The 25468-nt window shown below is 42.3% G+C and overlaps 1 protein-coding gene across 1 annotated transcript; it reads left to right on the plus strand.

The window, feature by feature from the left end:
• The first annotated feature begins 11863 nt into the window (after positions 1-11863).
• On the plus strand, positions 11864-25403 carry GTF3C2 (general transcription factor IIIC subunit 2). Its single transcript, XM_007938849.1, has 19 exons — positions 11864-12110; positions 12285-12606; positions 13183-13425; positions 13606-13648; positions 15288-15382; positions 15869-15946; positions 16093-16191; positions 16895-17122; positions 17297-17408; positions 17613-17721; positions 18848-18873; positions 19032-19161; positions 22974-23118; positions 23217-23378; positions 23572-23659; positions 23932-24060; positions 24334-24486; positions 24821-24928; positions 25185-25403. The coding sequence occupies exons 1-19, from the start codon at positions 11864-11866 to the stop codon at positions 25401-25403; spliced, it is 2736 nt and encodes a 911-aa protein (XP_007937040.1).
• The last annotated feature ends 65 nt before the right edge of the window (positions 25404-25468 follow it).

Consider the following 25468-nt stretch of genomic DNA (forward strand, 5'->3'; position numbering starts at 1 on the left):
GAGTGGCTGGTGGATGTGAACGGCCAGCCTTCTGGTTAGCAGTCAAATGCCTTAGGCCATAGCTATCTATACACACACACACACACTATATATATATATATATATACACACATACATATATACACACACACACACACACATACGTGTGTGTGTGTGTGTATCCTGAACTCTCACCTACTGAAATTTATATGGCTTTAAGTGCTTCAGAAAAGGACAGGAACTTGTTACACTCTTTCCTTCTTCACCCACATCCGCCCTTTTAGCATGCCTCCTTGCTCTCTCCCCTCCCGGCGACATACTCCAGGCCAGGCTTCTCTATTCCTGCTCCTTCTAGCTTGCCCTCTTTCCATGCCCCATTTCATTTTCTTTGTCCAGGGTTTATCCCTGATAACACTAGTGCCTGGTTCTGGGGGACCACCTCGCAGCCAAAGTCACAGAACCCTGCCATTCTCTAGCAACGGTAGGCGGCAAGGATTTCTTTGTCTCCTAGTCTCTAAGACTACAGCGAGGGCTGTAGTGAAAGACTCTCAGGTCCATACTGGCGCCGCCTCAGGCAAGATTTAGTTCGGAGCCAGAGACAGGACAGGACACCCGGATAGTCAAGGCTCCAGCAGGGGCCAAGCACAGGGGCGCGACTATAGTCATTGCGCAGGCGTCAATCCTTCCCCTTTTACACTGCAATTCCCATGAGGCCATGCACAGTCTCCTGCTCCGCTGAAGAAGCCCAGTAACTCCGCAGGCTCACAAAGGGCTCCGTGACTCTTGCCGTACTGCATTATGGGATACACAGTCCAATAAAAAACGTAAACGTCGGGCACAAAGTCCCGACAAGCTCACGTGTTTACTTTGTGTCGGGGTTTCAAAGAAGAGTAGTTACAAAATTTCGTCATAAAACCGCGACGAGACAGGCGGCGCCATCTTCGAACTTGGACTTCCGGAAGGACTTTGGTGAGGGTGAGTGTACCACAGCTGGGTATACTGGGGCCCCTACGAATACTCCTCCCCTTTCTTTTTCTGTAGATATTGAGAACCAGCTCCCAGCTCGGTTATTCCCTCTCGGCACAGTATCGCGACCTCTATCCTCTGAACTCCTGTAGAAAACCATCATGCTCTTCACCTCCTTCCCCACAGTGGCAACCATGCTTCCCCCATCTGCTAACTACGGTTCTTGCTCTCTTCCTCCACGCGGTGTCCGTCACATGGCTTTTGTGCCCAGGCTTAGGCACTGCTTATATTTCAGCCTTTGGATCCAACGAAACTACAGTAATAACTACGTGCCAAGTCCTCAGTCTTAGAAAAAAAAGTAAGGGCTCGTCCCCCGCAAAGCTTAGGGATGAAAGCTGCACCCACGCCCACAACTGAGGAAGGGCAGGGGGCCCTCCTAGAGCGGTTGTGGGAATCAATCTCTTATTTTAGCTGTGTCCCATTCCCTCCTGCTATGAGGCTCTTTTATCCGGGGGGTTGTTCCCCGCGCGCTGCAACCCCATTGGCGCAGCCAAGGGCCAGTTATGTTTCCCTGACCGGTCCCTTTATCCCGCGGCAAGTTGGCTGTCTGCTGCGGAAGGTAGAGGTGGCGACTTCGACCCCACAGGAGGTAACTTGCTTTGTTGGAAGACTGTGGGATATAGCCAAGCCTCTTGATCCCAACAGTATATTGTTAAACACGCTTAAGTAACTCCTGTACATTGTTACAATTTTTGCTATCCTTTAGCAATTGTACTTTTATTTTCTTAATAATTTTCTTTGAATGGATTTATTTTTAAACTAAATACTTTAGTCTTGATCTAAGCAATATGGGTGAAACCATGGGTTTCATGGCTGCTTACAGTTTTTTATACAAGTTAAACTAAAAATACAACTAGTAAGGTGTTGATCCTTGTGCTATTAAAATCATCTTGCATATATCACCACTTGTACTTCAGAAATACGTTGACAAACAGTATGTTAGACCAAACAGAGTGCTTTAAGTAATTCTATATTTGTTACCTATTTTTCTTTGGCAAGGGAGGTCAGACTGGCAGCCTGAATCAGCAAGGCAACCATGCAAGTTGGGGTGCGAATGTAAGATTTTATAAACTCTTCAGTACAAACATACTAAATACCCCTTCCTTTACTGTGCTTCCATCATTTGTATTATTAAATCATGAATAGAAATTAACCACCACACCCTTCTGTTACCTTCCCCGAGAAGTGAATCCTTAAAGGGAATTTTTGTACTTTGAGTAAATCATGAGATTAGCAGTTAACTATTTCATTTACCATTTATCAGGTATAAATATAATGATGAACCAGATAGGTAAGGTCCCTATCTTAGGAAGCATTCAGAGAAGGTAAGTATGCAACACAGCAACACACAAACCTCCACTGAGACAGGTGGTGACTATATGTGAGATGCGTTGACTGGCAGTCAAACCCATGTCTCCTGCGTAGAAGATGAGACTTCTGCCACTGAATCACCAATGCTTCAGGGTTCAGCAGAGCTTCCAGACTAAGCTAGACAAGAAGAACCACCTGGTGGTCCACTTGCAAAGATAAGCCAAATGAAAACCCCATGGATCACAATGGTCTGATCCACAACTGATCGTGGAGATGGCACAGGACCAGACATCATTTCATTCAGTTGTTCATGTAGTGCCATGAGTTACACTGAACAGCAGCTATCAACAACATGTTTATATCAGTGGGATAGGAAATGTCTTTTTAAGATACAACATACAGAAGCCATAAAGAAGAAGATAGAGAAATTTAACTCATAAAACTTAAGAGCTTTGATTTAGTAAGAAACATTGTGAACAGAGTTAAAAGACAAGAAGATACAGGAAGAAAATATTTGCAACATAAATAATTGCCACAGATCAGTAAAGAAAAGACAATCTCATGAAAATATGAAATATATGTGTAGGCAATTGATAGATGACATATAGATGTCCAACATATAAAAAGTTGCTAACCTCAGTTATTATCAGGGCAATTCAAATAAATAAAGAAGAATTCTTTCACCAATCAGGTTGGTAAAAATTAAAGATTGGACAATAATAACAAGAGTGTGAGTACATGGGTATGATGTACAGAAGACAGACTAGGAAGAAAAGCATGGTGATCTACTTCCAAAAATCAGCCAGTGAAAACCCTATGGATTGCAACTGTCCAGTTCACAACCAATCATGGGGATGGTTTAGGACCAGGCAGCATTTGTTCTGTTGTACATGGGGTCACTATGAACCAGGGGCTGCCTCAAGAGCAGCCAACAACAAGAAGTATAAATTGGTTTTCATTTTGGTGTGTTGTTTGGAAGTATCAATTAAGCTTTGAAATGTGCATACCCAGTACAGTAGTTCCACTTCCAGGTGATTATTCTAGAAAAATAGTTTCTTATTAATGGAGAGATCTCTACTAGGGTATTCATTGCAGTATTATTTCTCATAGTATTGTAACCTAATTGTCGATAAAATGGGGAATGTCTAAACTGTAATTCTGTGGAACACTATACAGCAGCTAAGAGGAATGAGCTAGATCTATGTATTCTGATGTGGCAAACCTTTAAGATACATAGAAGTTCTTTTCCATTTAACCAGCTCCTTGTGTTAACTGACATTCCTCATTTCCTCTGTAAAGCATCCAGGTCCATACCCATGGCACACTAAGTGTTTGAAGCTTGAAGACTTTTCCTTTATAGGCCTGGGCACTCTACCTACAAGTTGAGTTGATTGTTTGCCAAAAGTCATTGTATTGGTCACCCCCCCCCTTTTTTTTTATGTCAGGTGAGGTTGCCATGAATCAGAAATTTGAGTGTGAAAAGAGTAATTTCTCTTAAAACTAAATTGAAACTTGGTGGATCCATAGCTGTTTTATTGTTAATCTTTATATTTTACACATATTATAAATATTTTGTATGACTAATAGTTATGTAGGAGCTCTGGTAGCATAGTGCCTAAGGCACTTGACTGCTAACCAGAAGGCTGGCAGTTCAAACCCACCAGCCACTCCTCGGAAGGAAGGTTGGGCATTCCTACTTCCGTAGTGATACTGCCTCGGAAACCCAAGGAGGGGTCGCTATGAGTTGGGCCAACTCGATGGCAATTAACAACAACAACAACAATAGTTATGTAAAAACAATTCTAGAAAAGAGAAGACAGCAGACTAAGTTGAATCCTTTGGAAAGAGAAAACAGTGAATTTGTAAATAAAAAAGTTACCAAATAGGTGTGAGTGTAAAAGATGGAGGGAAATTTTTAAAAGTCTAGAAGGTTACTGCACTAGAATTCTCAAGGAAAGAATATTTTAAGAAAGGAATGGTAAGAGTGCTGAGAGGTCAAGTTAAAGGAGGCTGAGAAGAGTCCATTGGATTAATTCACCTAGTGATTATTAGTAACTTTAGTGTCAGTGATGAGTTGGGACAATATCCAAATTAGAATGAAGCAGAGAAATTAAAATATCAGGGGCAGACAGTTTTCAAAAGTTTGACTATGAGAGAAAAGACAGTATTTAGGGGCAGGTATATGTGGGGGGGTGGTTGAAGGATAGTTGTGTGTGCCAAGATGGGAATGTTAAACAGATTTAAATGCTGTTTGTTGTTATGTGCCGTTGAGTCGGACCCGACTCATAGCAACCCCTCCTTGGGTTTCCAAGGCAGTGTATCACTACAGAAGTAGATTGCCCCATCTTCCTTCCAAGGAGTGGCTGGTGGGTTTGAACCGCCAGCCTTCTGGTTAGCCATCAAGTGTCTCAGCCACTATGCTACCAGAACTCCTAAATGCTGTTTAGAAAGACCAAATGGAAATGGAGAGGATGATGAACTGAGTTTCCTTCGGAGGTAGAGAATAGGGTTAGAACATAAATCTGCAGTTGAAGATTGTTTGGCCTTAGAAAGTGGCCAGGTAGACACTTAATTATAATTGGATTGGATGCAGGGAATGTTAGCTTACTTGACAAGAAATTGAAGTATATGCCATCTAATGGCAGTTTTTGTTTCAGAAATCAGAAGGCAAGTCATCCTCTGAGAATCGGGGGCTCAGATTGTAGGCGAGAGGGTGTGGGAGCTGACTACAAAGAAAGTGGAAGTACCAGTGCTCAGCATTTTAGGTACACATGCAGAAAATGGATGGTTGGATTCATCCAGGATTTGAATTTTTGTCAGTCCTGTGGAACAAACAAAAGAAAGGAAGTTCAGAATATCAACAAGAGATTGGTTAAAATGAAAGAATCTAGGCAGGATGTGGATGATGTGGGGAGAAATTGGAGGGGTAAGTGGATAATGACTCAATATGGTTGAAGACTCAATATAATGATAGTAGTTGAGCAGCCTACCTGTAATAGGGGGAGAGTGTGATCGATTAATGGGGTGTCCTACTCATTTTGAAAGTTAAGAGGTTTTGTGTGATGATAAGGTCCAGAGGGTAAGAGTAAAGTGAGTGGCAGTAATTAAGCTGAATATATGAACTTAAGAGGAACAAATATTTTCAAGAGGAGGATGACTGTTGGTCTGGAAAGGAACTGAGAAGACATTCATCTTACTTTCTACCCTGAAGTAAGTGGGATGTGAGAATGAGCAGAGAACTTGAGAACTTAGAAAACTGGAAACTTCATTTCCTGAAATTAAAGATTATGACTTAGGTTTTGACAGTCAGATGAGCTCTTGGAGAACTCGGACTTTGACCAAGGAGGGGCGGGACAGGGAGTCATTCTTTTTGCTGATGAAGATTGTGGTAATGGTATGGTTCTGGACCTGGTAGCCAGAGAAACAGCTTCTACATTTAGTGAGGTGGCTTTCTGATTATGGCAGAGGCAACTTATTTATGGAGCCATCAACTGTAGCAGGAGCTGCTTCTTTTAGCAGGAGGCTTCCCATCGTGGCAGAGGAGAGCCCTTATGGCTGTTGAACTAGTGGCTGCAGCAGTAACTTCCTAGTTTAATAAGCAATTGCTCCTAAACTGGTTTTTGTGGGTTTTTTGTTTTGTTTTTTGCCTTTAACCCACCCACTGATCTGGTATGCAAGTGGTTCTCAAATATAAGTATGCATCAGAGTCACCTGAGGGTCTTGTTAAAACACAAATTGCTGGTCCATGCCTAGAGTTTCTTATTCAGTAGGTCTGCTTTACCAAAGGAAAAACCAGACTCACTGCCACTGAGTCGATTCCGAGTCATAACGACCCCTCCTTGGGTTTCCAAGGCGTATCTCTATGGAAGTATATTGCCCAGTCTTCCTTCTGAGGACCGGCTGGTGGGTTTGAACCACAAGCCTTCTGGTTAGCAGTCAAATGCCTTAGGCACTACGCCACCAGAGCTCCCAGGTCTGTGGCAGGACTGGAAATTTGCATTTTAATAAATTCCTAGGTGATGCTACATGGTTTGGGGATCACTTTGACATTCACCGCTTGAACTGAGTAGAGAATATCCTTTTCTATGAAACTGAACCTTGACCAATACACCAAAAAACAAACCCACTGCCATCGAGACAGTTCCCGCTCATAGTGATCCCCATTGGGTTTCCAAGGTTATAAATCTTTACAGAAGTAGATTGCCTCATCTTCCTCCCATGGAGCAGCTGGTGGATTTGAACTACTGACCTGGTTAGCAACCAAGTGCCTTATCCACTGTACCACCAGAGCTCCTTCTTAAACAACAACAAAAACCCACTGCCATTGAATCAGTTCCAACTCATAGCAAAATTGGGTTTCCAAAGCGATAAATCTTTACAGAAGTAGATTGCCCCATCTTCCTTTCACAGAGCAGCTGGTGGGTTTGAACTGCCCACTTTCTGGTTAGCAGTCAGATGCTTTAGACACTGCACCACCAGAGCTCCTTCTTGACCAATATGGAGGTCAGTAATAATTTTATTCATGTCTTCTCCATCCTTACCTACTTGATCTGTCAGTGACTGAAAGTAGTTCTTAACACATCCTGAATATTTTGCTTTATATGTTTTGATGATGTGTTATTTGATGTCTAAATGTTCATGATACTTACGTTTTATGTGATTTGAGTTTTATTCCTTATAAAGCACTCCCTTTTTTGTCTCTTTTAATACTTTGTCCCCTGTTCAACTTTGCTATTACCATCAGAATTCCTACTTTCTTTTGGCTTACATTTATCTGCCCTTGTATACTTTAATTCATCTTTTTATCTTCAGCTTTTTGAGTGCTCTTATCTTCGATGTCTTCTAAAATCATAGTTGTTTTTTGACTCAATCTGAATCTTAATTATTTTAATAGATGACTTTATCTGATATGTATCATATGTTTTATCTTGCTTCTGTCATCTTTGTTTTTATCTTTTTTCTTTTTTTGTGTTTCCTTTACTTTCAGTCTTTTACTGTGTAGTTCTTTAAAAAAATCCTTCTGATTTCTATAGCCTGATGTTTATTTTGGAAGGAATATATATAGTATACTCTCTTTTTAGTTCTACTAAACACCTGAATGGTATTAAAAAAAACAATAGTTTCCAATTTATCAACCTTAACAGCAATATTGGGATACTTCTTTTGTCTTAGTTTAGATTAGTCTAGGATTATTTGTCTCTTGACTGTTCTCAGATTATTGGTATTTTTATGTGATGGGGCCCCTAAAATTTTTAAGTTAGCTCTGTTTTACACCTCTAGTTACCTGTGGTTATTTAAACTCAATTTGATGTTTCACTAATTTAATACTTACTGCCAGTCTTTTCATATCATAGCTTCTCCATTAGAAAGTTCTTTATTTTAATGTATCTTTCAATTGGCTAAATAGGGTCTTCAAATTGATTTTTTTTTTTTTTTTTTTAAAGTAAGGATGCATCTAAACCAAAAACTCACTGCCATCAAGACAGTTCCAACTCAAAGCAACCCCCTTTGAGTTTCCAAGGCAGTAAATCTTTCCGGAGGTAGACTGCCCTATCTTCCACGGAGCAGCTGGTGAGTTTGAACTGCCAACCTTCCAGTTAGCAGTCATATGCCTTAGGCACTGCAGATAAATAAGTGTTATAATTTCTGGAATCTTACATATTTAGAATGTCATCCTGTTGGCTTTACATGAATGACATCCTAGTTAAGTGAAGAATTCATAGGTCACATCCTTTTCTCTCAGCCTTGTTTTTTTTATCTTTTGCCACCAAATGTTTTTGAGAACTCTGAGGCTGACCTAAAGGTTTTTTTTTTTCCCCTAAGAGACATGTTTCTTCAGCTGAGAGGCTTACCGTTTTCTTTTGAAATTTGGTATTTTCATTTGGATATTTCTTGGTTTTGATTTTTATTTATTCATTTATTTATTTTGTTGTTGAGAATATACACAGCAAAACATATACCAATTTAATACTTTTTACATTTATCACTTAGTGACATTACATTGCTTAAGTTGTGCAACCAACTTTTTTCCTGAGTTGTTCCTCTCCCATTAACATAAATTCACTGCCCCCAAGGTTCTTATCTAATCTTTCACTTTGCTGTTGTCAATTTGATCCCAGGTAGATAGTTCTTAAAATAACTTAAAACTGAAAGCAGATATATATATATATCTATAGTTAAGCTAAACTATTACTTGCTTTTAATTAGACTTCAGGGGATATTTTTGGTTTAAGGTTTAAAGATTATCTCAGATTATCTGCTAAGTTTGAGGGGTTCATCCAACCTTCTTGGTTCTAGGAAGTCTGGATTCCATGGAATTTGAAATTCTTTTCTGCATTTACCCCCTTTTGATTAGGATTCTTCCATAGAAACTTTGATCAAAATGTTCAATAATGGTGGCCAGACACCATCCAATTCTGGTCTCATGGAGGAGGAGGCAGTTGTTCATGGAGGCAATTAGCTACACATTCCATATCCTTTTTCTGTTCCTGATGCTGCTGGTTCCTCTTGCTGCAGGCGGATAGAGAGTAATTGCTGTGCCTTGTTTGGCCACTTAACAAGCTTTTAAGATGATTCTTTATTAACTACCACCACCACCACCCCCCACGCACACACACCTTTACACATTAGCCTTTTTTGGTTTATAGGCTGAGATCTTTATTTCAGGAAAAGGTTTTTTTTCTCCATCATGTCCCCCTGCCCCAGGAAATTTTCTTCTGTTCAATTCTTAAAGACTTTTTTCCTGCTCCTATTTTTCTGCTCTCTTCTTTAGAAACATCACGTTTTCCTATGTTGACTCCCCTCTGTCTTCCATCTATATCTTCTCATTAATCAGTTTTACCTCTGTAATCTGTATGATTTTACTCACGGCTGTCCTTTGTGTCACAGATTCTCTTTGCACCAATATAGTTTCTACTTGTTGCTTCTCCTGTGGGTTTTATTATTTTGTAGTGTTTCAGCAGAAATGTATTTTTTTTTTTTCTAAAAATATCTCTGTAGTTAGTTATAAAAATAAAAACATTTTTCATAAGCCCAGCATACCTATATCAATATACCTATAAGGATTCCTGTGGTTTTTGATCTCTGTGATTTTATTCTTTTACTCGCTTTCTTTTCTTACCTTGCCATTGTTTTCTTCTTCTTCAAACTCTTGCATCTCCTTTACTCTCTTGTTTCTTGAAGTCCATGGTCTAATTGGCTTTTTTGAAAGTATAAATGTTTTTGTTGAAAGGAATTTTGGAGTAATTTTTCAAAATGTACTCCCCCCTCCACCCTTTTTATTCTTTCTGGTTTTTCTTTATTGCTAATTTTGAATAGGTAGGTCTATCAGGAAAGAAGCCTTGGTGGCACAGTAGTTAAGTGCTCAACTTCTAACTACAAGATCTGTAGTTCGAACCCACTAGCCACTCTGCAGGAGAAAGATGGGGCATTCTGCTTCCATAGATTACAGCCTTGGAAACGCTATGGGCCAGTTCTACTCTGTCTATAGGGCCACTGTGAATCAAAATCAACTCAGTGGCAACAGATAATTCTATCAGCACTTGATGTTTACCAGAGGACAATGTGGGTGGATTCTCATTGACCCCTGTTTGTCTTGGCACTGTTATAGTGTATCCTTAGGACATGATGTTATAATTTATCCTTTGCCGGTGAGCTAGAAGTTTGGATATTATACTAGTTTGTAATCTGTTCAGACTGTAACTTCTTCAAGGGAGACAACTAAGAACTTTAATTTGTGTGGTATTTGTATTAGCACATTTTCCCACTGAGGCTGATGAATTGTTTATCATTAAGGTACATATATGGGAGGAGCTCTGGTGGTGTAGTACCTGAGGCATTTGACTGCTAACCAGAGGGCTGGCAGTTCAAACCCACCAGCCACTCCTCGGAAGTAAGGTTGGGCAATCTATTTCCGTAGTAATGCTGCCTTGGAAACCCAAGGAGGGGTCGCTGTGAGTCAGATCTGACTGGACAGCAGTGAGTTTTGTTTTTTTTTTTTGGTCATTGACAAACAACTAGGAAGTTGTATGTTGCTCAGGTTTTTGGTTTGGTAGTCAGTGTTTTTGTTTATCTCTGTCAGGTTACCTTGGTCTGTGGTTATACAGCTGACTTTTTTTGAGTTTAAAGAAAATAAAGATTCGTGACAGTTTAGTCCTTTATTCAATGTGGACGTGGTTTCTTACTGTAATGGAATGTTCCTTAACTGTCTCATGGCCTACTCACCTGTCCCATGCAGGTGAAAATTTGGTAACAAAACATTGTTGTTGTTGTTGTTTGCCGTCGAGTCGGCCCCGACTCATAGCGACCCCTCCTTGGGTTTCCGAGGCAGTATCACTACGGAAGTAGGATTGCCCAACCTTCCTTCCGAGGAGTGGCTGGTGGGTTTGAACCGCCAGCCGTCTGGTTAGCAGGCAAGTGTCTTAGCCACTATGCTACCAGAGCTCCCGACATTAGGGGACTCTTATTTATTCTCAAATCTGTTCCCTCATAATTAATATTCATAGAGATGGCTGTTAGTTCTAGGCATTGTACGTCAATTTGGTCTAAATTTTATACAGTAACATTTACGGAAGCTGGAACCTACGTAAGGGGGAAACCTGTCAGAAATGAAAAACTCACATATTTTCCACTAAAACAAGCGATAGAAAAATGGTAAGATTGTGCTATGTCAAAGGCAGAAAACTTGGGAGACCTGGCAAAACAGGGCTGTCCTGTCAAGTTCTGGCTCTTACAAGTTTCACTATGGGATCTTGAAGATATCCTTTATAGTATATGTTAGGAACTTATGGCACTTCCCTAGATTCATAATAGGCAATTTATTTTCTTTCATGCATTGGGGGGGCATTGATTCGTTTCACTGGGTTTCAGGGAAAGGAAATTTGTTCATTTACTGCAGTATTTAAAAAAAAAAAAATTTTATTGTTCTTGGGTGAAAGTTTACAGAACAAATTCACTTTCCATACAGCAGCTCACATACACTTTGTCTCATGACATTGACTGCAATTTCCCATGATGCAACAGCTCACCTCCCACTTCCTCCCATAGTTACCTCTTCCCTGAGTCCCTCCCTCCATGCACTCCTGCCCCCTGAGCTGTCTCCCTGTGCATACACAGCCCCATTTACTGCAATATTTTTTTACAAGAAATGGTATGAGCTTTAAAGTAAATAATGTAAATAAAGCACTTAGCATAGTGCTTCGTACATATTAAGCATTTAGTATATTGTGAGTAGCTTTTATTATTATTTGTTTATTGTTTGCTTCACCAGAATATGAGTTCTGTGGGGGCAGGAACCTTGTCTGCATTGCTTATTGCTGTATCATCAGGGCCTAGAATAGTGTCTGACTTATAGAAGGTGCTTAGTAAATTGCTGTTGGGTGAATGAATAAATGATCAGGGAGCTTGGATGTCTGGTTGTGGGGGAAAGGGAAGGAAAAACAAGAAAACAAAAATCTGAGCTAGTGGTATATGTAAGCAAGGTAATTAGCCTCTGCCTTTCACTCATTTATATGTCTCTCTGCAGGGGCAGCCATTTTGGTGCATGCTGATGGATACCTACGGGGTCGGCTGCGTTGCCCTGGGGGAGGCCGGCCCCGTGGGGAACATGACTGTGGTAGACTCTCCTGGACAAGAAGTGTTAAACCAGATTGATGTCAAGGCCTCTTCAGAAATGACAGGTGCAGAGGCTTCCTTAGAGATGTCTTTACCTACCCCTTTGCCTGGATTTGAGGATTCTCCTGATAAGAGGAGGCTTCCTCTAGATCAGGAAAGCTTCTCCAGGCTGGAACAGCAAGGTATGTACCTTACCCTTTTCATCTATATCTCTGCATTTCGAGCTTCAGATGAAAGACTGCAGGTTAAACTCACAGGATCAAACCTATGCATGGTGTAATCTATTCCAAAGAGATTTCAACAGGGGTTGGCCTGAGCTCTGGTCCCATCTCACAGACCCATATTCTTCTCTACAGATCTTTCTTCAGAGATGTCAAAGGTTTCAAAGCCTAGGGCCTCAAAGCCTGGCCGGAAGAAAGGTGGTAGGACACGAAAAGGCCCAAAAAGGCCCCAACAACCTAATCCTCCATCAGCCCCTCTGGTTCCTGGTCTCTTAGATCAATCCAACCCTCTATCTACCCCCATGCCTAAGAAACGAGGTCGAAAGTCCAAGGCAGAGCTGCTACTGCTGAAGTTGTCAAAAGGCCTAGATCAGCCAGAGTCTCCACCTCCAAAGAGGCCCCCTGAGGACTTTGAGACCCCTCCTGGGGAACGACCCCGCCGAAGGGCTGCCCAAGTGTAAGGATTGTGGGACACAGTTTGGTGGAGGGGGGTTGGGGTGAATGAATTAGGGTGGGGTAAGTTGGAGAAATGAGAGGACTGATGAGGTATCAGGTAAGCAGGGTCTGTATCTGGGTTGTGGGGACTTGAACAATCTTTTAGCTCTTACTTCAGTGACTTTTAACTATTGCTAACTTTGTCTGTCTAGGAGGTTCCTTTTCTGTACCTTGTACCCAATCACATTTTATACAAACTTCCTCCAGCACTTCACTGTTGTTTTAATGCCCCTGTATGTATCATATGTATAATATGCCTTCTGTTCTTTCCCTTTGCCCTCTATGATCTGTGACTGTGGTAGAATGAAAAGTTCATTGGACCTTTGGAATACCTGGGTTCAGAGTTCAGATTTGTTATCTGAATCATCTTGGCCAATCATTTCTGTATCTTCATCTACTAGAGGGAAAGGGGAAATTAATACCTGCTTCATGGGTTATTGGGGGAACCCAGTGAGATAAGAATTAACCAAGTGTTTGGAAAAGTAGACTCTCAGTTAAGTATTTGTGAGTATGGCTCTGACTTTGCCCTGTCCCACAGGGCACTTCTGTATCTTCAGGAACTGGCTGAAGAGTTTTCAACAGCAATGCCTGCTCCGGTGCCCTGTCCTGAGAGCCCCAAGTTGAGCAGCCCCATTAACCTGAAGAAAAGCCAGCCAGAGGCAGACCCTCAAGGTGGGGGAGGAGAGGATGATACTGCTCAAGATGAAGACTTTGTTCTCCGAGTTAAGACTGAAGATGAGGAAGAAAGTGAGATCCCAAGTGAGAGCTCATCTGACCCCGAGCCTGCAGTGCTCACAGTGCCTGCAGTGCCTGCAGTACCTGCAATGCTCACAGTGCCCGCAGTACCTGCAGTGCCCGCAGTACCTGTAGTGCCCACAGTACCTGCAGTGCCCACAGTACCCACAGTGCCCACAGTGCCGACAGTGCCCGCAGTGCCTGCAGTGCCTGCAGTACCCGCAGTGCCTGCAGTGCCCCGAAGCGCCCCCCGAGGATCCACTTCAGGGGTAATCTGAAAGGACAAGAAAGTGGGTGGGGAAATGGGATTATTAGGGGGTCAGCAGAGTGCTGTAAAGGGTAACTTTTGTATAGAGACTATGATGGCTAAAAGATGATGGTAAAAGATGATAACAGACAAGTTCAAAAACAATTGAGGTATTAAGGAGATGGGAGGCAGTGGCTAGTAAACAAGATTATTCATATATTGAGCATCTAATCTGTTTTAGGAAACATGAATAAGACTCCTCCCTCATGAAGTTCAGTGTGATGAGTGCTATACCGGGAGTGAACAAAATACTTTAGGCATATAGAGGAAAAGTGATTAACTGATTAGGCACAGAGGAGTGAGAGTTGAGCTGTGTGTCTTAAAGGGGTGAACAGATATTTCCCCAAGAGGATGGTTTTCTTCAAAACTGGTGATGGCTAGAGCATAGGGCCTAGGGTAAAGTGGTGAGGGAGATTAGAGTAGATGAAAGAACTGATTGGTAAAGGCAATGAATGCCATGCTAAATGGATGCCTCTCATTCTCTAGGCTACAAGGAGCCAACAAAGGTTTTTAAGTAGGAAGATAACATTATTAGTTAGAAAAATAGGTCAAGCTGCAACTGACAATTAGAAGACAGTTGTAATTAACCAGGTGAGAGAGAGTGAAGGCCTGAACCAAGTAGAGAAGAGAAGGTTAAGGGACAGATTCAATTAATACATAATTGACAAGACTTGGAAGTTAAGGAAGGAAGGAAGTTGATTGGGAATTTCTAGTTTACACTGTGCTACCATGTAGTGTCCTCTGGAACACAGGAAGAGTGGGTGATCTGAGAGGAGGTGAAGATGGGCAGGGGAGATTGATTAGTTCACTTTTTGACATGTTTAAGTTGCACAAGCCATGGGTCATCCAGCTGAGAACGTCTAGTAGTGAGTTACATATATAGATAGAACCAGTGCTTTCCTTGCCTAGTGAGAAAAATTTAAGCACAAAAAGCTCTGTAATCAAAATAAATGATATTTCAATGCAGTATTAAAAAAAAATTAATGCAATAAATTTATGATGAATGAAATACCAAAATTTTACATAAAGATAGGAACTCTATTTCTGATTTTCCCTTTTGTGTCTCTAATGTGGCTCTGCACAGTGCTGTAATGGGTCTAGAAATTCTAGAAAAGTTGAGACTGAGGAAAATTTACTGAGTTGTTAATTTGATAATCAGTGAAAGATGGTAGTCAAAGCTATGGGAAGGGATGCAGTCTTCAAGAGTGAGTATATACAGGGGTGAAAAGAAGACAGGAGGGACTCTGGGGAATACCTTTGGTGAACAAACTGATCAGAGGAGGGAAAATTTGGGAAGGAAACTGAGAAGGAGTATTAGAGAGGTGGAGAGACCATGTCCCTCGAAATCAGTTGCCTTGGAGATTTTGAGGAAGATGGGAAGAAAATTTTGCAGTTTGAATGGAGGAATAGAAGCAGAGGGTGGTGAAGTCATTATAATGGTTGAGACAAACCTTTTAAGATGCTGATAGGGCAGTGGCTAGGGAGGAAGTAATGCCAAGGAAAGTAAAGGCAGATGAAAGCTGGGAAAGTTGTCTCCTGGGGACTTCCTCACCAACCTGTAAAATTGTTTCCATTACATTTTCTCCACTTTTATCCTGTAGAAGCAGAAGCCACACTGCCGAGGAATGGCTCCCAATGGCTTACCAAATCACATCATGGCTCCTGTTTGGAAGTGCTTCCATCTCACCAAGGACCTGTGAGACTTGGGAAATGGGAGCTAGGGATGAAGGGGTGGTATTGGAGTGCAAAGGATGATGTAGAAATGGGACAGTGGGGGAAAGAGGGCACTTACAAGACAGAAATTCCTCAGTTGCACTGTAGCCTCATTTCAGGTGTCCAGTAGCTACTTGCAGCTGTTGTTGTTGTTGTTGTTATGTGCCGTCGAGTCGGCCCCGACTCATAGCGACCCCTCCTTGGGTTTCCGAGGCAGTATCACTACGGAAGTAGGATTGCCCAACCTTCCTTCCGAGGAGTGGCTGGTGGGTTTGAACCGCCAGCCGTCTGGTTAGCAGGCAAGTGTCTTAGCCACTATGCTACCAGAGCTCCCTCTTGCAGCTAGTGGCTACCATATTGGACAGCACAGATAGAGATAATTGCCATCATCACAGAAAGTTTTATTGGACAGCACTGCTCTAGAATTTCTCTACTCCTTCCTTCATTAATGCTGCTTCTGGTCCTTTAGCCGAGAACAGAAACATTCATACTGGGAGTTTGCAGAATGGATTCCTTTGGCCTGGAAGTGGCACTTGTTATCAGAAGTGTAAGTTGAAGAGACATTTCTGAAGTCTAGGAGGGGGTAGCACCACTGGAGATGGAAGAGTGACAGAGGACTCTGGGTGTATTTTGAGAATCTTAGACTTGAAGGAGCTCTACCAACTTCAGGCTGTTCCCTTTGCCTTCCCCCAGTGAGGCTGCTCCCTACCTGCCCCAGGAGGAGAAGTCTCCACTTTTTTCGGTACAACGTGAAGGGCTTCCTGAAGATGGCACACTCTACCGAATAAATAGGTAAAGATTGCAGCTCAGCCTTTTTGTGATTATAGGAGACAGAAACAGGAAAAAAATATTGAAAGGGATGACAGGTTAGCCTTGCCCTCCCCTGGGGCTGTTCCAGTTGGTCTCAGGTTAGTCCTGACTTCAAAACTACACTCATTGTTTTCAAGTTGATTCCAATTCATAACAACCCCCATAGGGTTTCCAAGGTTATAAATCTTTATGGAAGCAAACTGCTTCATCTTTCCTCCATAGAATGGTTGGTGAGCTCGAATCACTGACTTTGTAGTTAGCCACCAAATGCCTTAGCCACTGTACCACCAGAGCTCCTTAGAGTACTGACTAGAGCTATGCAAATCTAATTCTGGCTCATCACAGCTGGACAGACTGAGGGACGGGGCTTAGAAGATGTTGGATGAAACCAATTTACAAGTCCATGTCTACTCAGATCTGAGCAGACTGGTCCTAGAGAGAACATTGTAGTAAACCAGAATGAACAACCCTTGATCTTTTTAAGATGAGCTGAAGCTGGACAGACTTTGCGGGGGGGAAGGAGGAAAATACACGTGCTAGCTAAGGAGTCTTCTCACCTGCAGACTGTTCTTGATGTTCTGACCTTTGCTTAAGCCGGTTCACAGTAGCACCAGATGGAGCTTTTGTTTTGTCCTCATTACTTTTTATTTATTCCCTTCTTCATCCCATGTTTGCATTCCTCTAGATTTAGCTCGATCACAGCACACCCAGAGCGCTGGGACATGTCCTTCTTCACGGGGGGACCGCTGTGGGCTCTGGAATGGTGCCCAGTGCCAGAGGGGGCAACAGCCTCGCAGTATGTGGCTCTGTTCTCCAGCCCTGACATGAATGAGACACATTCACTGAGCCAACTTCATTCGGGCCCTGGGCTGCTCCAGCTCTGGGGCTTTGGGACATTGCAGCAAGAAAACTGGTGAGGTGGGGCTGAGGTACTGCCATGGGAGGGTGCTTGAGGAGAAGAGCAAAATGGGGACTGGGCAGCTAAGGTGGAAAGGCTTAGACTGGGTTGAGATAAGTGGAGCATAGATACTTGGAGCTCTGGACTCCTCCTTTCTACCCATTCTCTCCACATGCTTTCTCGCCCCAGTCCTGACAACAGGGCCCACTTTGTCTATGGGATTGCTTGTGATAGTGGCTGCATCTGGGACCTCAAGTTCTGCCCCAGTGGAGCATGGGAGCTTCCAAGCACCCCTCGGAAGGTACTTCCCATTTGTTTGGGGGATAGTCCTAAGACTCAGAGCCAGGACAAAGAGGTCCTGGGAGCTCTCAGAGTTGGAGGAAGGGAGGTTGGAAAGCAGTGGGTGGAGTTTTTCCAACAACTTCATAACATATTTCCAAGGAGCAGGGACCTCAAAAGTTTTCTGAGAGGTGCCTAACAGCACAGATCTGGTCTCATCCTGTAGGCTCCTCTCCTGCCCCGGCTGGGTCTCTTGGCTCTTGCCTGCTCAGATGGAAAGGTGCTGCTGTTTAGTCTGCCCCATCCTGACGCCTTACTGGCTCAGCAGCCACCAGGTGAGTAGCACAGTAAAGACAATGGGACTGCTGTAGAGGTGGCCAGACCTTAGCAGAGCCTGTCCATTACCCTTGAAACTCTCGGAGCTCAGTCTCTAGTACAGAGCTTTGCTGAGCCACACCTCCCATTCTGACTTCACACTTTCTTTCTGGGCTCTCTCACTAGCAGGCTGTAGGTGGTACTCTCTCCTGCAGTCTTATAACTGCACTTTTTCAGCACATTATCTTCTTTTCTCCTTTCTCCTCTCTGTTTTCCCTCTGTGCTCTCAGGTCCTTCTCCTTCTTGCTGCCATAGGTAAAGCTGCCTTTGTAAAGGGCAGCTGAGGGCTGGGGATGACAGGGGCTCATCTCCCCTGCTGTACTCTTGTTCCCCCTAATCCTGTTCCTAGCCTCTCCTGCCTTCACCACCACACATGCACACAACCATATACAATGTCTTTGTTACAAAGAGTGGTAAAGAGTACAGAGCCAAAGATGAGCAAGAAGAGGAAAAGGTCAAGAAAAGGCAGCTCCTATTTGTTGGGTTTATTTTTCAGTAGTACTTTATATTTAAAGCAGACAGCACTCAGATTTGGGGCCTGGGAAGTTCCATATTTGGTAATCTGGTAGAGGAGGGTGGGTCAAGGAGGGAATAGGACAAGAGGGTAAAGACAGTAAGCATAGATAATACTTCTGAGGAGTTTGGCTGTGAAGAGGAACAAATAAATGAGCATGGTGGCTGGAAATGAATATGGAATAAGGGAGATTTTTGTTTGTTTGTTTGTTTGTTTTGGTTTACATGTGAGTACAGGAATGATCCAGTAGAAATAAAGACAGATAATGCAGGAGAAATAACTGAATGAGCAAAATTCTGAAAAAGGATGAGAAGAGAGTGGAGTGGAGGAATTAGTCATTCTGGTAGGAGGAAGGATATTGTTAGGTGCAGAAGAAGGAAAGAGGATGGGCCAGATAGAGGTGGGTTTGTAAATTCAGAGGTAGAAAGGAAAGCACTTTATCAACACAGTATAAGAGGTCATTATCTAATGGGTGAGGAAAGGGGAGGCTGGTCTAAGAGCAAGGCCTGATGGAAGGCCTGGTTAGGATCCTCTGATCCACAGCATCAGTTACTGCTCTTCTTCCCTCACAGATGCCATGAAGCCAGCCATTTATAAGGTGAGTGAGGAACCTGCTACCTCAGCTGAGCTCTGTCTTCTAGAGCCTCTCCCTGCTGATTCCCTAACAAATCTCCTTCTGCCTCTGACACTTCCCCATTCTGCTGGATTCAATGGTAGTTATCCCTAATTTTAGTCTTATCTCCTCTGTTCCTGCAGGTGGAATGTGTGGCAACCCTTCAGGTGGGGTCTATGCAAACCTCAGACCCTTCTGAGTGTGGCCAATGCCTTAGCCTGGCCTGGATGCCCACCCGGCCCCACCACCACCTGGCTGCTGGATACTATAATGGTAAAAACTACAACAAAATCTAAGGAGCTGTTGCTCTCTAGACTTTATATAGGCTTGGCTTCTGGTGGTTGTTTCTTTTTTCATTCAGTACTGAGTATTTTTTAATTATAAATACTCAAACAGTATAAAAAATAAAAAGATAAAAGTCGCTAGAATTTTTATCCTAAAAAAAATAAATAAAAGTCAATGAACATCATTTTATGCCATTTTCTATTCATATATAAAGATAAAAAGATTAGATGGAGACAAAAATTATAAAAATGTGATTATATAAGTATTTTAAATTAAAGAGTATTACATTTATAACTTTATAGAAGAAAAGACACTGAAATGAAATGAAGAATTGCAAACAAAACAAATGTTCTTTTTACACAGTGAACATTAGTTCCCTAAGATACTTTTAAAATTTGGGGAAAAAAGAAAAGTATAAATAACATTAAGTAGTTGGAGTTAATAGGCTGTTGTTGCTTTTAAATGACAAATTACTTTTTACACATGGTCTAAACTCCCTGCTAGGAAGATAAGAATATTAGCACTGTTGCACGTCATATCATCTCTCTTTCCATCGTCTAATTGTTTTTCTTTTGGTGATATTATTCTTACATTGTCAAAGTACATGACATTTGATGCTGTTCTGCTATTTTAATTCCCAAAGTTACTTAGTCTTAATTCTATAGTTAAGTCATTGGGTGTCTTTGCCAGTCCTTTTAGCTCAACTTTCTCCTCCACTGATAAATTATTTATATTGCTTAGCTGTAATTCAGGGACTACTTGGGTGGCACAAACAGTTAAACATTAGACTACTATCACAAAGGTTGGTGATTCAAACCTACCCATAAAGCAAAACCAAACTCAATTGCTGTCGTGTTGGTCCTAACTGATAGCAACCCTTCCTTGGGTTTCCAAGGCAGTATCTCTATGGAAGTAGATTGCCCAGTCTTCCTTCTGAGGAGTGGCTGGTGGATTTGAACTGCCAGCCTTCTGGTTAGCAGTCAAATGCCATAGGCACTGTACCTCGGAAAACAATCCTGGAAGTCTGTTTCTGAAAGCCTATATTGCAAGTTCAACTCTGCATACGTGGGGTCGCCAAGAGATGGAATCAACTCGGTGGCAACTAATAGCAACAAAGCTGTAATTCATTCTTAATAAGTTTCTTTTTTAATTTTTTAATTGTGATTTGGGTGAAAGTTTACAGAGCAAATTCATTTTCCATACAACAGTTCATATACATTTTATTTGATGATATTGATTGTAATCTCCATAATGTAATTGCTGTCTTCCCACTTCCTCCCTGTGGTTACCCTTTCCCTGTGTCCTTCTTTCCTATGCATTCTTGCCCTCTGAGCTGTCTCCCTGTGCAAATACTGCCCTTCTGTTCTCTCATGGTTGATTGTTCTAAAGAGTGTACCTACCTGGTATAAATGTTTACCTTATACTCCTCTCTGTTGTTTGGCTGCCAGCCATGGAAGTGAATTTAATTCCAGGCCATAGATATTAGGGACTATAGTCTTGGGGGTTTCACCAGTCTCTGTCAGACCAGTAAGCCTGGTCATTTTTGTGGTATTGAGTTTTGTTCTACATTTTCCTCCCAGTTTATCCAGGATCTCCTATTTTGATCCTTTTCTGAGTGGTTGACCATGGTAGCCAGACACCATTTACTTCTTCTGGTCTCAAGGACATGTAGGCTGAGGTTCACATGGTCCACTAGTCCCTTGGACTAATTGTTTCCATGCATCTTTGGTTTTCTTCATCCTTCTTTGCTCCAGATGAGGAGAGACCAATTGTTATATCTTAGATGGCTGCTTGCAAGCTTTTAAGACCTTATCTGCTACTCAGCAAGTAGGATGTTGAACAATGTTTTTATGTGTTAATGTTATCCCAGTTGAACTTGATGTGTCCCCCAAGACCATGGTCCAGAGCCCATAGGCCCAGTGACTCACTCCCTCAGGGTGTTTGGCTATGGCTTAGAAGTTAATTGGAACTTTGCCTTGTTACCTTTATTATATATATTGACATTCTTATGGCATATATAAATATGTATGTAGAAATATCGTCTACCAAACATATATGGACATGGGTGTATTCCCTTTTGCCTAGACATACCTGATCATTCAGCCGGTCTACCTATGTGGTTTTTTGCTTTGTTTTGTTTTGTTTTTTTAAGAAAGGCTCAAAGATGTCCTACAATTCTCTGAGTTTATGCATAAAAGGAGTTTTAGCCCTTCCATATCATATGTACTACAAAATTTTTTCCAGCTATTGGTTGTTTCTTGTTTCTTGTTTCTTTTTATTGTGGTTTAGGTGAAAATTTATAGGTAAATTGGTTTTCCATTCAACTATTCATACACATTTTGATTTCATGACATTACTTGTAATCCCTGCACTCTTCCCACTTCCTCCCTATGTTTACTGGTTCCATTTGTCCTTTTCTCTTATCCCTTCCTGCCTTTTGAGGTTTACTGTTGGCACATGCTGCCCTTATGATCTCATAGGATCGATTGTTCCAAGGAGTGCATATCTCCCTGGTGCTTTTACCTTATATGCCTGTCTAACTTTGGCTGAATGTTGAGCCTAAGGGGTGAGTTCAGGCTTGAAGTGTGTCTGAGGGCCATAGTCTTGGGAGTTCCATTAGTCTGTTTCAGACCAGTGAGCTTGTTTGTTTTTATTATTTGGAGTTTCGTTCTACATTTTTCTCCCATTCTATCTGGGACCTTTAATTGTGATCCCTTTCAAAGCAGTCAGTAGTGGTAGCTGGGCACCATCTAGTTCTTCTGGTCCTCGTGGTCATGGAGACAGATTGGGATTTTGCATTGTTCATTGGTCCTTTAGACTAATTGTTTCCATGTGTCTTTGCCTTATTTCACTCTTCTTTGGTCTAGTTGGGGAACCAGCTATTATTTTTAAATTTTTCTTGATTTTTTTTAATCAGAATTATACCTTTGATTACTTTCCTCCCTGCCAGTCTTGTATTTAGCTTTTGAGTCACCCAAGTTAGTTTCCATTGGTCCATTGTAAAACAGACTCACTGCCATCGAGTCGATTCCAACATACAGCGACCCCCATTGGGTTTCCAAGGCTGTAAATCTTTACGGAAGCAGATGTGCTTCATCTTTCTTCCTTGGAGCGGCTGGTGGGTTCAAACCACTGACCTCTTGGTTAGCAGCCAAACACCTTAACCACTACACCACCAGAGTGCCTTATTTATTTATTTATTTTCCCCAGCTCTTAACATTTTGTTGCTTTTGGTTTCTTGCCTGTTCTCTCTTTTGTAATGCAGGGGTGGGGTTGGCAAGCTTTTTTTGTAAAGAACCAAATAGTAAGTATTTTAGGCTCTGTAAACTGTCTGCCAGTTGTTAGGACTACTCAGCTCTGCTATTATAAGGAGAAAGCAGCTGTAGACATTTGGTACATGAATGGATATGGCTGTGTTCCAGTGAACCTTTATTTACCAAAAGAGGCAGCAGGCTATATTTGGCATATGGGCTGTAGTTTGCCAACCCTTGTCCTGGAGGGCTTATGCATTTTTAAAATTCTTTTACTTTTGTTTAGTAGGGTGTGTTCAGCTTATCATCTTTAATTGCAAGTTCCAGATTTAGCTATTACTTTTTTATTGATGAGAATTGGGACTAAAATGCCAGTTTGACTAGTTATTTCATGGAAGGAGTGTTGGGTAGCGAATCATGATCCCCATATCCTCTCATAAGGGTTTAGATCTCAGGATAAAAGACAGAGGTCCCAGGAACCCAGAGAGAAATTAGAGCAAAGAAGAGAGAACCTGCAATTAATTCCTACTCATTCTCTGTCTACCTTAGGCATGGTGGTATTCTGGAACCTTCCCACTAACTCGCCCTTGCAGCAGATACGGCTCTCTGATGGCTCCTTGAGGCTCTACCCCTTCCAGTGTTTCCTAGCCCATGATCAGGCTGTGCGTAACCTTCAGTGGTGCAAAGCTAACAGGTATAGAATAGAAGAGTTGTGGCGGTAAAAGGTGGAGACTGGGGCAGGCTGATTCTTGCAGATTTGTTCATATTTAATCTTCTTCCATCTTTTCATAGTCATTTTCTAGTCTCTGCTGGGAGTGACCGGAAAATCAAATTCTGGGACCTACGACGACCTTATGAACCTATAAACTGTATCAAGCGCTTCCTGAGTACAGAGCTGGCCTGGCTGCTTCCCTACAATGGTGTCACTGTGGCTCAAGACAACTGCTATGCCTCGTACGGCAGGATGGAGATAGGAGGAGCTCTGGGCACAGGCCTTACGGGTTGGGGTGCAAAGGGTGTCAGATTGTTTTGGGGAGAGAAGGATTGAGGGTTATGTCACTAAAACAATTTGATTTCTAGAAAGATTGAGGAGAAGAGATGAATCTAATTTTAGAAAAGGAAGGTTTTATTTCTCTTTGTCTTACAGTTATGGACTCTGTGGGATTCATTATATTGATGCTGGTTACCTTGGTTTCAAAGCCTACTTCACTGCTCCTCGAAAAGGCACTGTCTGGGTGAGCCCTTTCTCTTCCACAATCTTCATTACATAGGAAACTACTCATTTAATGACCTAGTGGTAGTCAAGAAGAGGCAGTAGGTTTTAGCAGAAGAAGGAAAAGACAGATGTGTGGTAACTGTATCATCAGGGACATGGGTTATGGAAAACTCAATTTTTGTATGTGTGTGTGTGTGTGTGTGTATGTGTCTGTCCCCCTCCACGACTATTACTAGTTCACAGAACTGAATGAATAAGAATAAATGAATGAAATCTCTCTCTTCCTATTAGAGTCTTTCAGGATCAGACTGGCTTGGGACAATAGCAGCAGGAGATATATCTGGGGAGCTCATTGCAGCTATATTGCCTGATATGGCACTGAACCCAATAAATGTCAAGCGGCCTGTAGAGCGAAGATTCGTACGTATATGAATATCTGATAGCAGCACCATCTGTTGGATCCTAATCCACCTGCCTTCCCAACTCCTGATAGTACCAGCCCTGATATTATCCCTGGAAGTCTTAGCACAGTGTTGTATATAATATCCCCAACTCTAGTGCATCTGAGCATATGTTTAAACATACCACTGCCTTCTGTCTTTAAGTCTGTCCTGCTCCAAACCAGTTTCCTCTCCCCTTACCTTTTTGTCGTCTTTGATATTATAGAACCTAATTTCCGGATCTCCTTTCTAGCCTGTATATAAAGCAGATCTGATTCCATATCAGGACAACCGTGAAGGTCAAGACCACTATTCTACTTCATCTGGGGCCCCTAACCCTCCCAAGGCTCGAACTTACGCTGAAACTGTCAGTCATCACTATTTGCTCTTTCAAGACACAGATTTGGTAAGTTGGGGCCAGGAGAATGAGTCCCCACCCATCATTTTAAAAAAACAGAACCCACCAAACTCATTCCCATTGAGTTGGATCTGACTTATAGCAATTCCTCCTTGGGTTTCCGAAGCGGTATCTCTACGGCAGTAAGATTGCCCACTCTTCCTTCTGAGGAGTGGCTAGTGTATTTGAACTGCCAGCCTTCTAGTTAGCAGTCATATGCCTTGGCACTGCACCACCAGAGCTCCTTAGAAAAATTAAAAACCTTTAGTCCTTCTATAATACGAGTTCCAGCACAAAGATGCAAAACTAAGCAGCTTTTTTCTTTGTTTCCTTCCTCCTCCAGGGTTCATTTCACAACCTACTCCGTAGGGAACCAATGCTGCGCATGCAGGAGAGAGAGGGGCATTCTCAGCTCTGCCTGGACAGACTGCAGCTGGAGGCTATTCATAAGGTGAGAACTTTGCCTCTTCTCTACCCTCCATTCTCATTTTCCCCCAACTCTGGGCTTGTGATCAAATGACAGCTAAGAAGAGAACGTAGCTTTGGCAACCTCATCCTCCAGAGCATGGGAGACCCTCCTCATTCATTGTCTTCTCATTCCTACCTCTCCACTGGATCATGCCCTATCCTCTTTCAGATTCTGGCCTGTTTTTATATTTATTTTTCATTTAGGTAAGACTCACTCAAAGTACTTCTTCTATTCACAGGTACGTTTCAGCCCAAACCTGGACTCCTACGGATGGCTGGTATCTGGGGGGCAGTCAGGGCTTGTTCGGATCCATTTTGTCCGTGGACTCACCTCCCCACTGGGCCACCGTATGCAGCTTGAAAGCCAAGCTCAGTTCAATGCTATGTTCCAACTATCCTATTCTTCTGAAGGGCTTGGCTTTCCTCCACCCAGCCATTGCCTTCTGTCCAGTCCCTAGTCTTTGTCAACATAGGACCCTTGGAATGAAGTCTGCCAACAACAAATGGCCCCCAGTCACAGAGC

The sequence above is a fragment of the Orycteropus afer genome, unplaced genomic scaffold, assembly GCF_000298275.1.
Source record: "Orycteropus afer afer isolate SDZICR_OR568_19922 unplaced genomic scaffold, OryAfe1.0 scaffold00054, whole genome shotgun sequence".
Classification (NCBI taxonomy): domain Eukaryota; kingdom Metazoa; phylum Chordata; class Mammalia; order Tubulidentata; family Orycteropodidae; genus Orycteropus; species Orycteropus afer.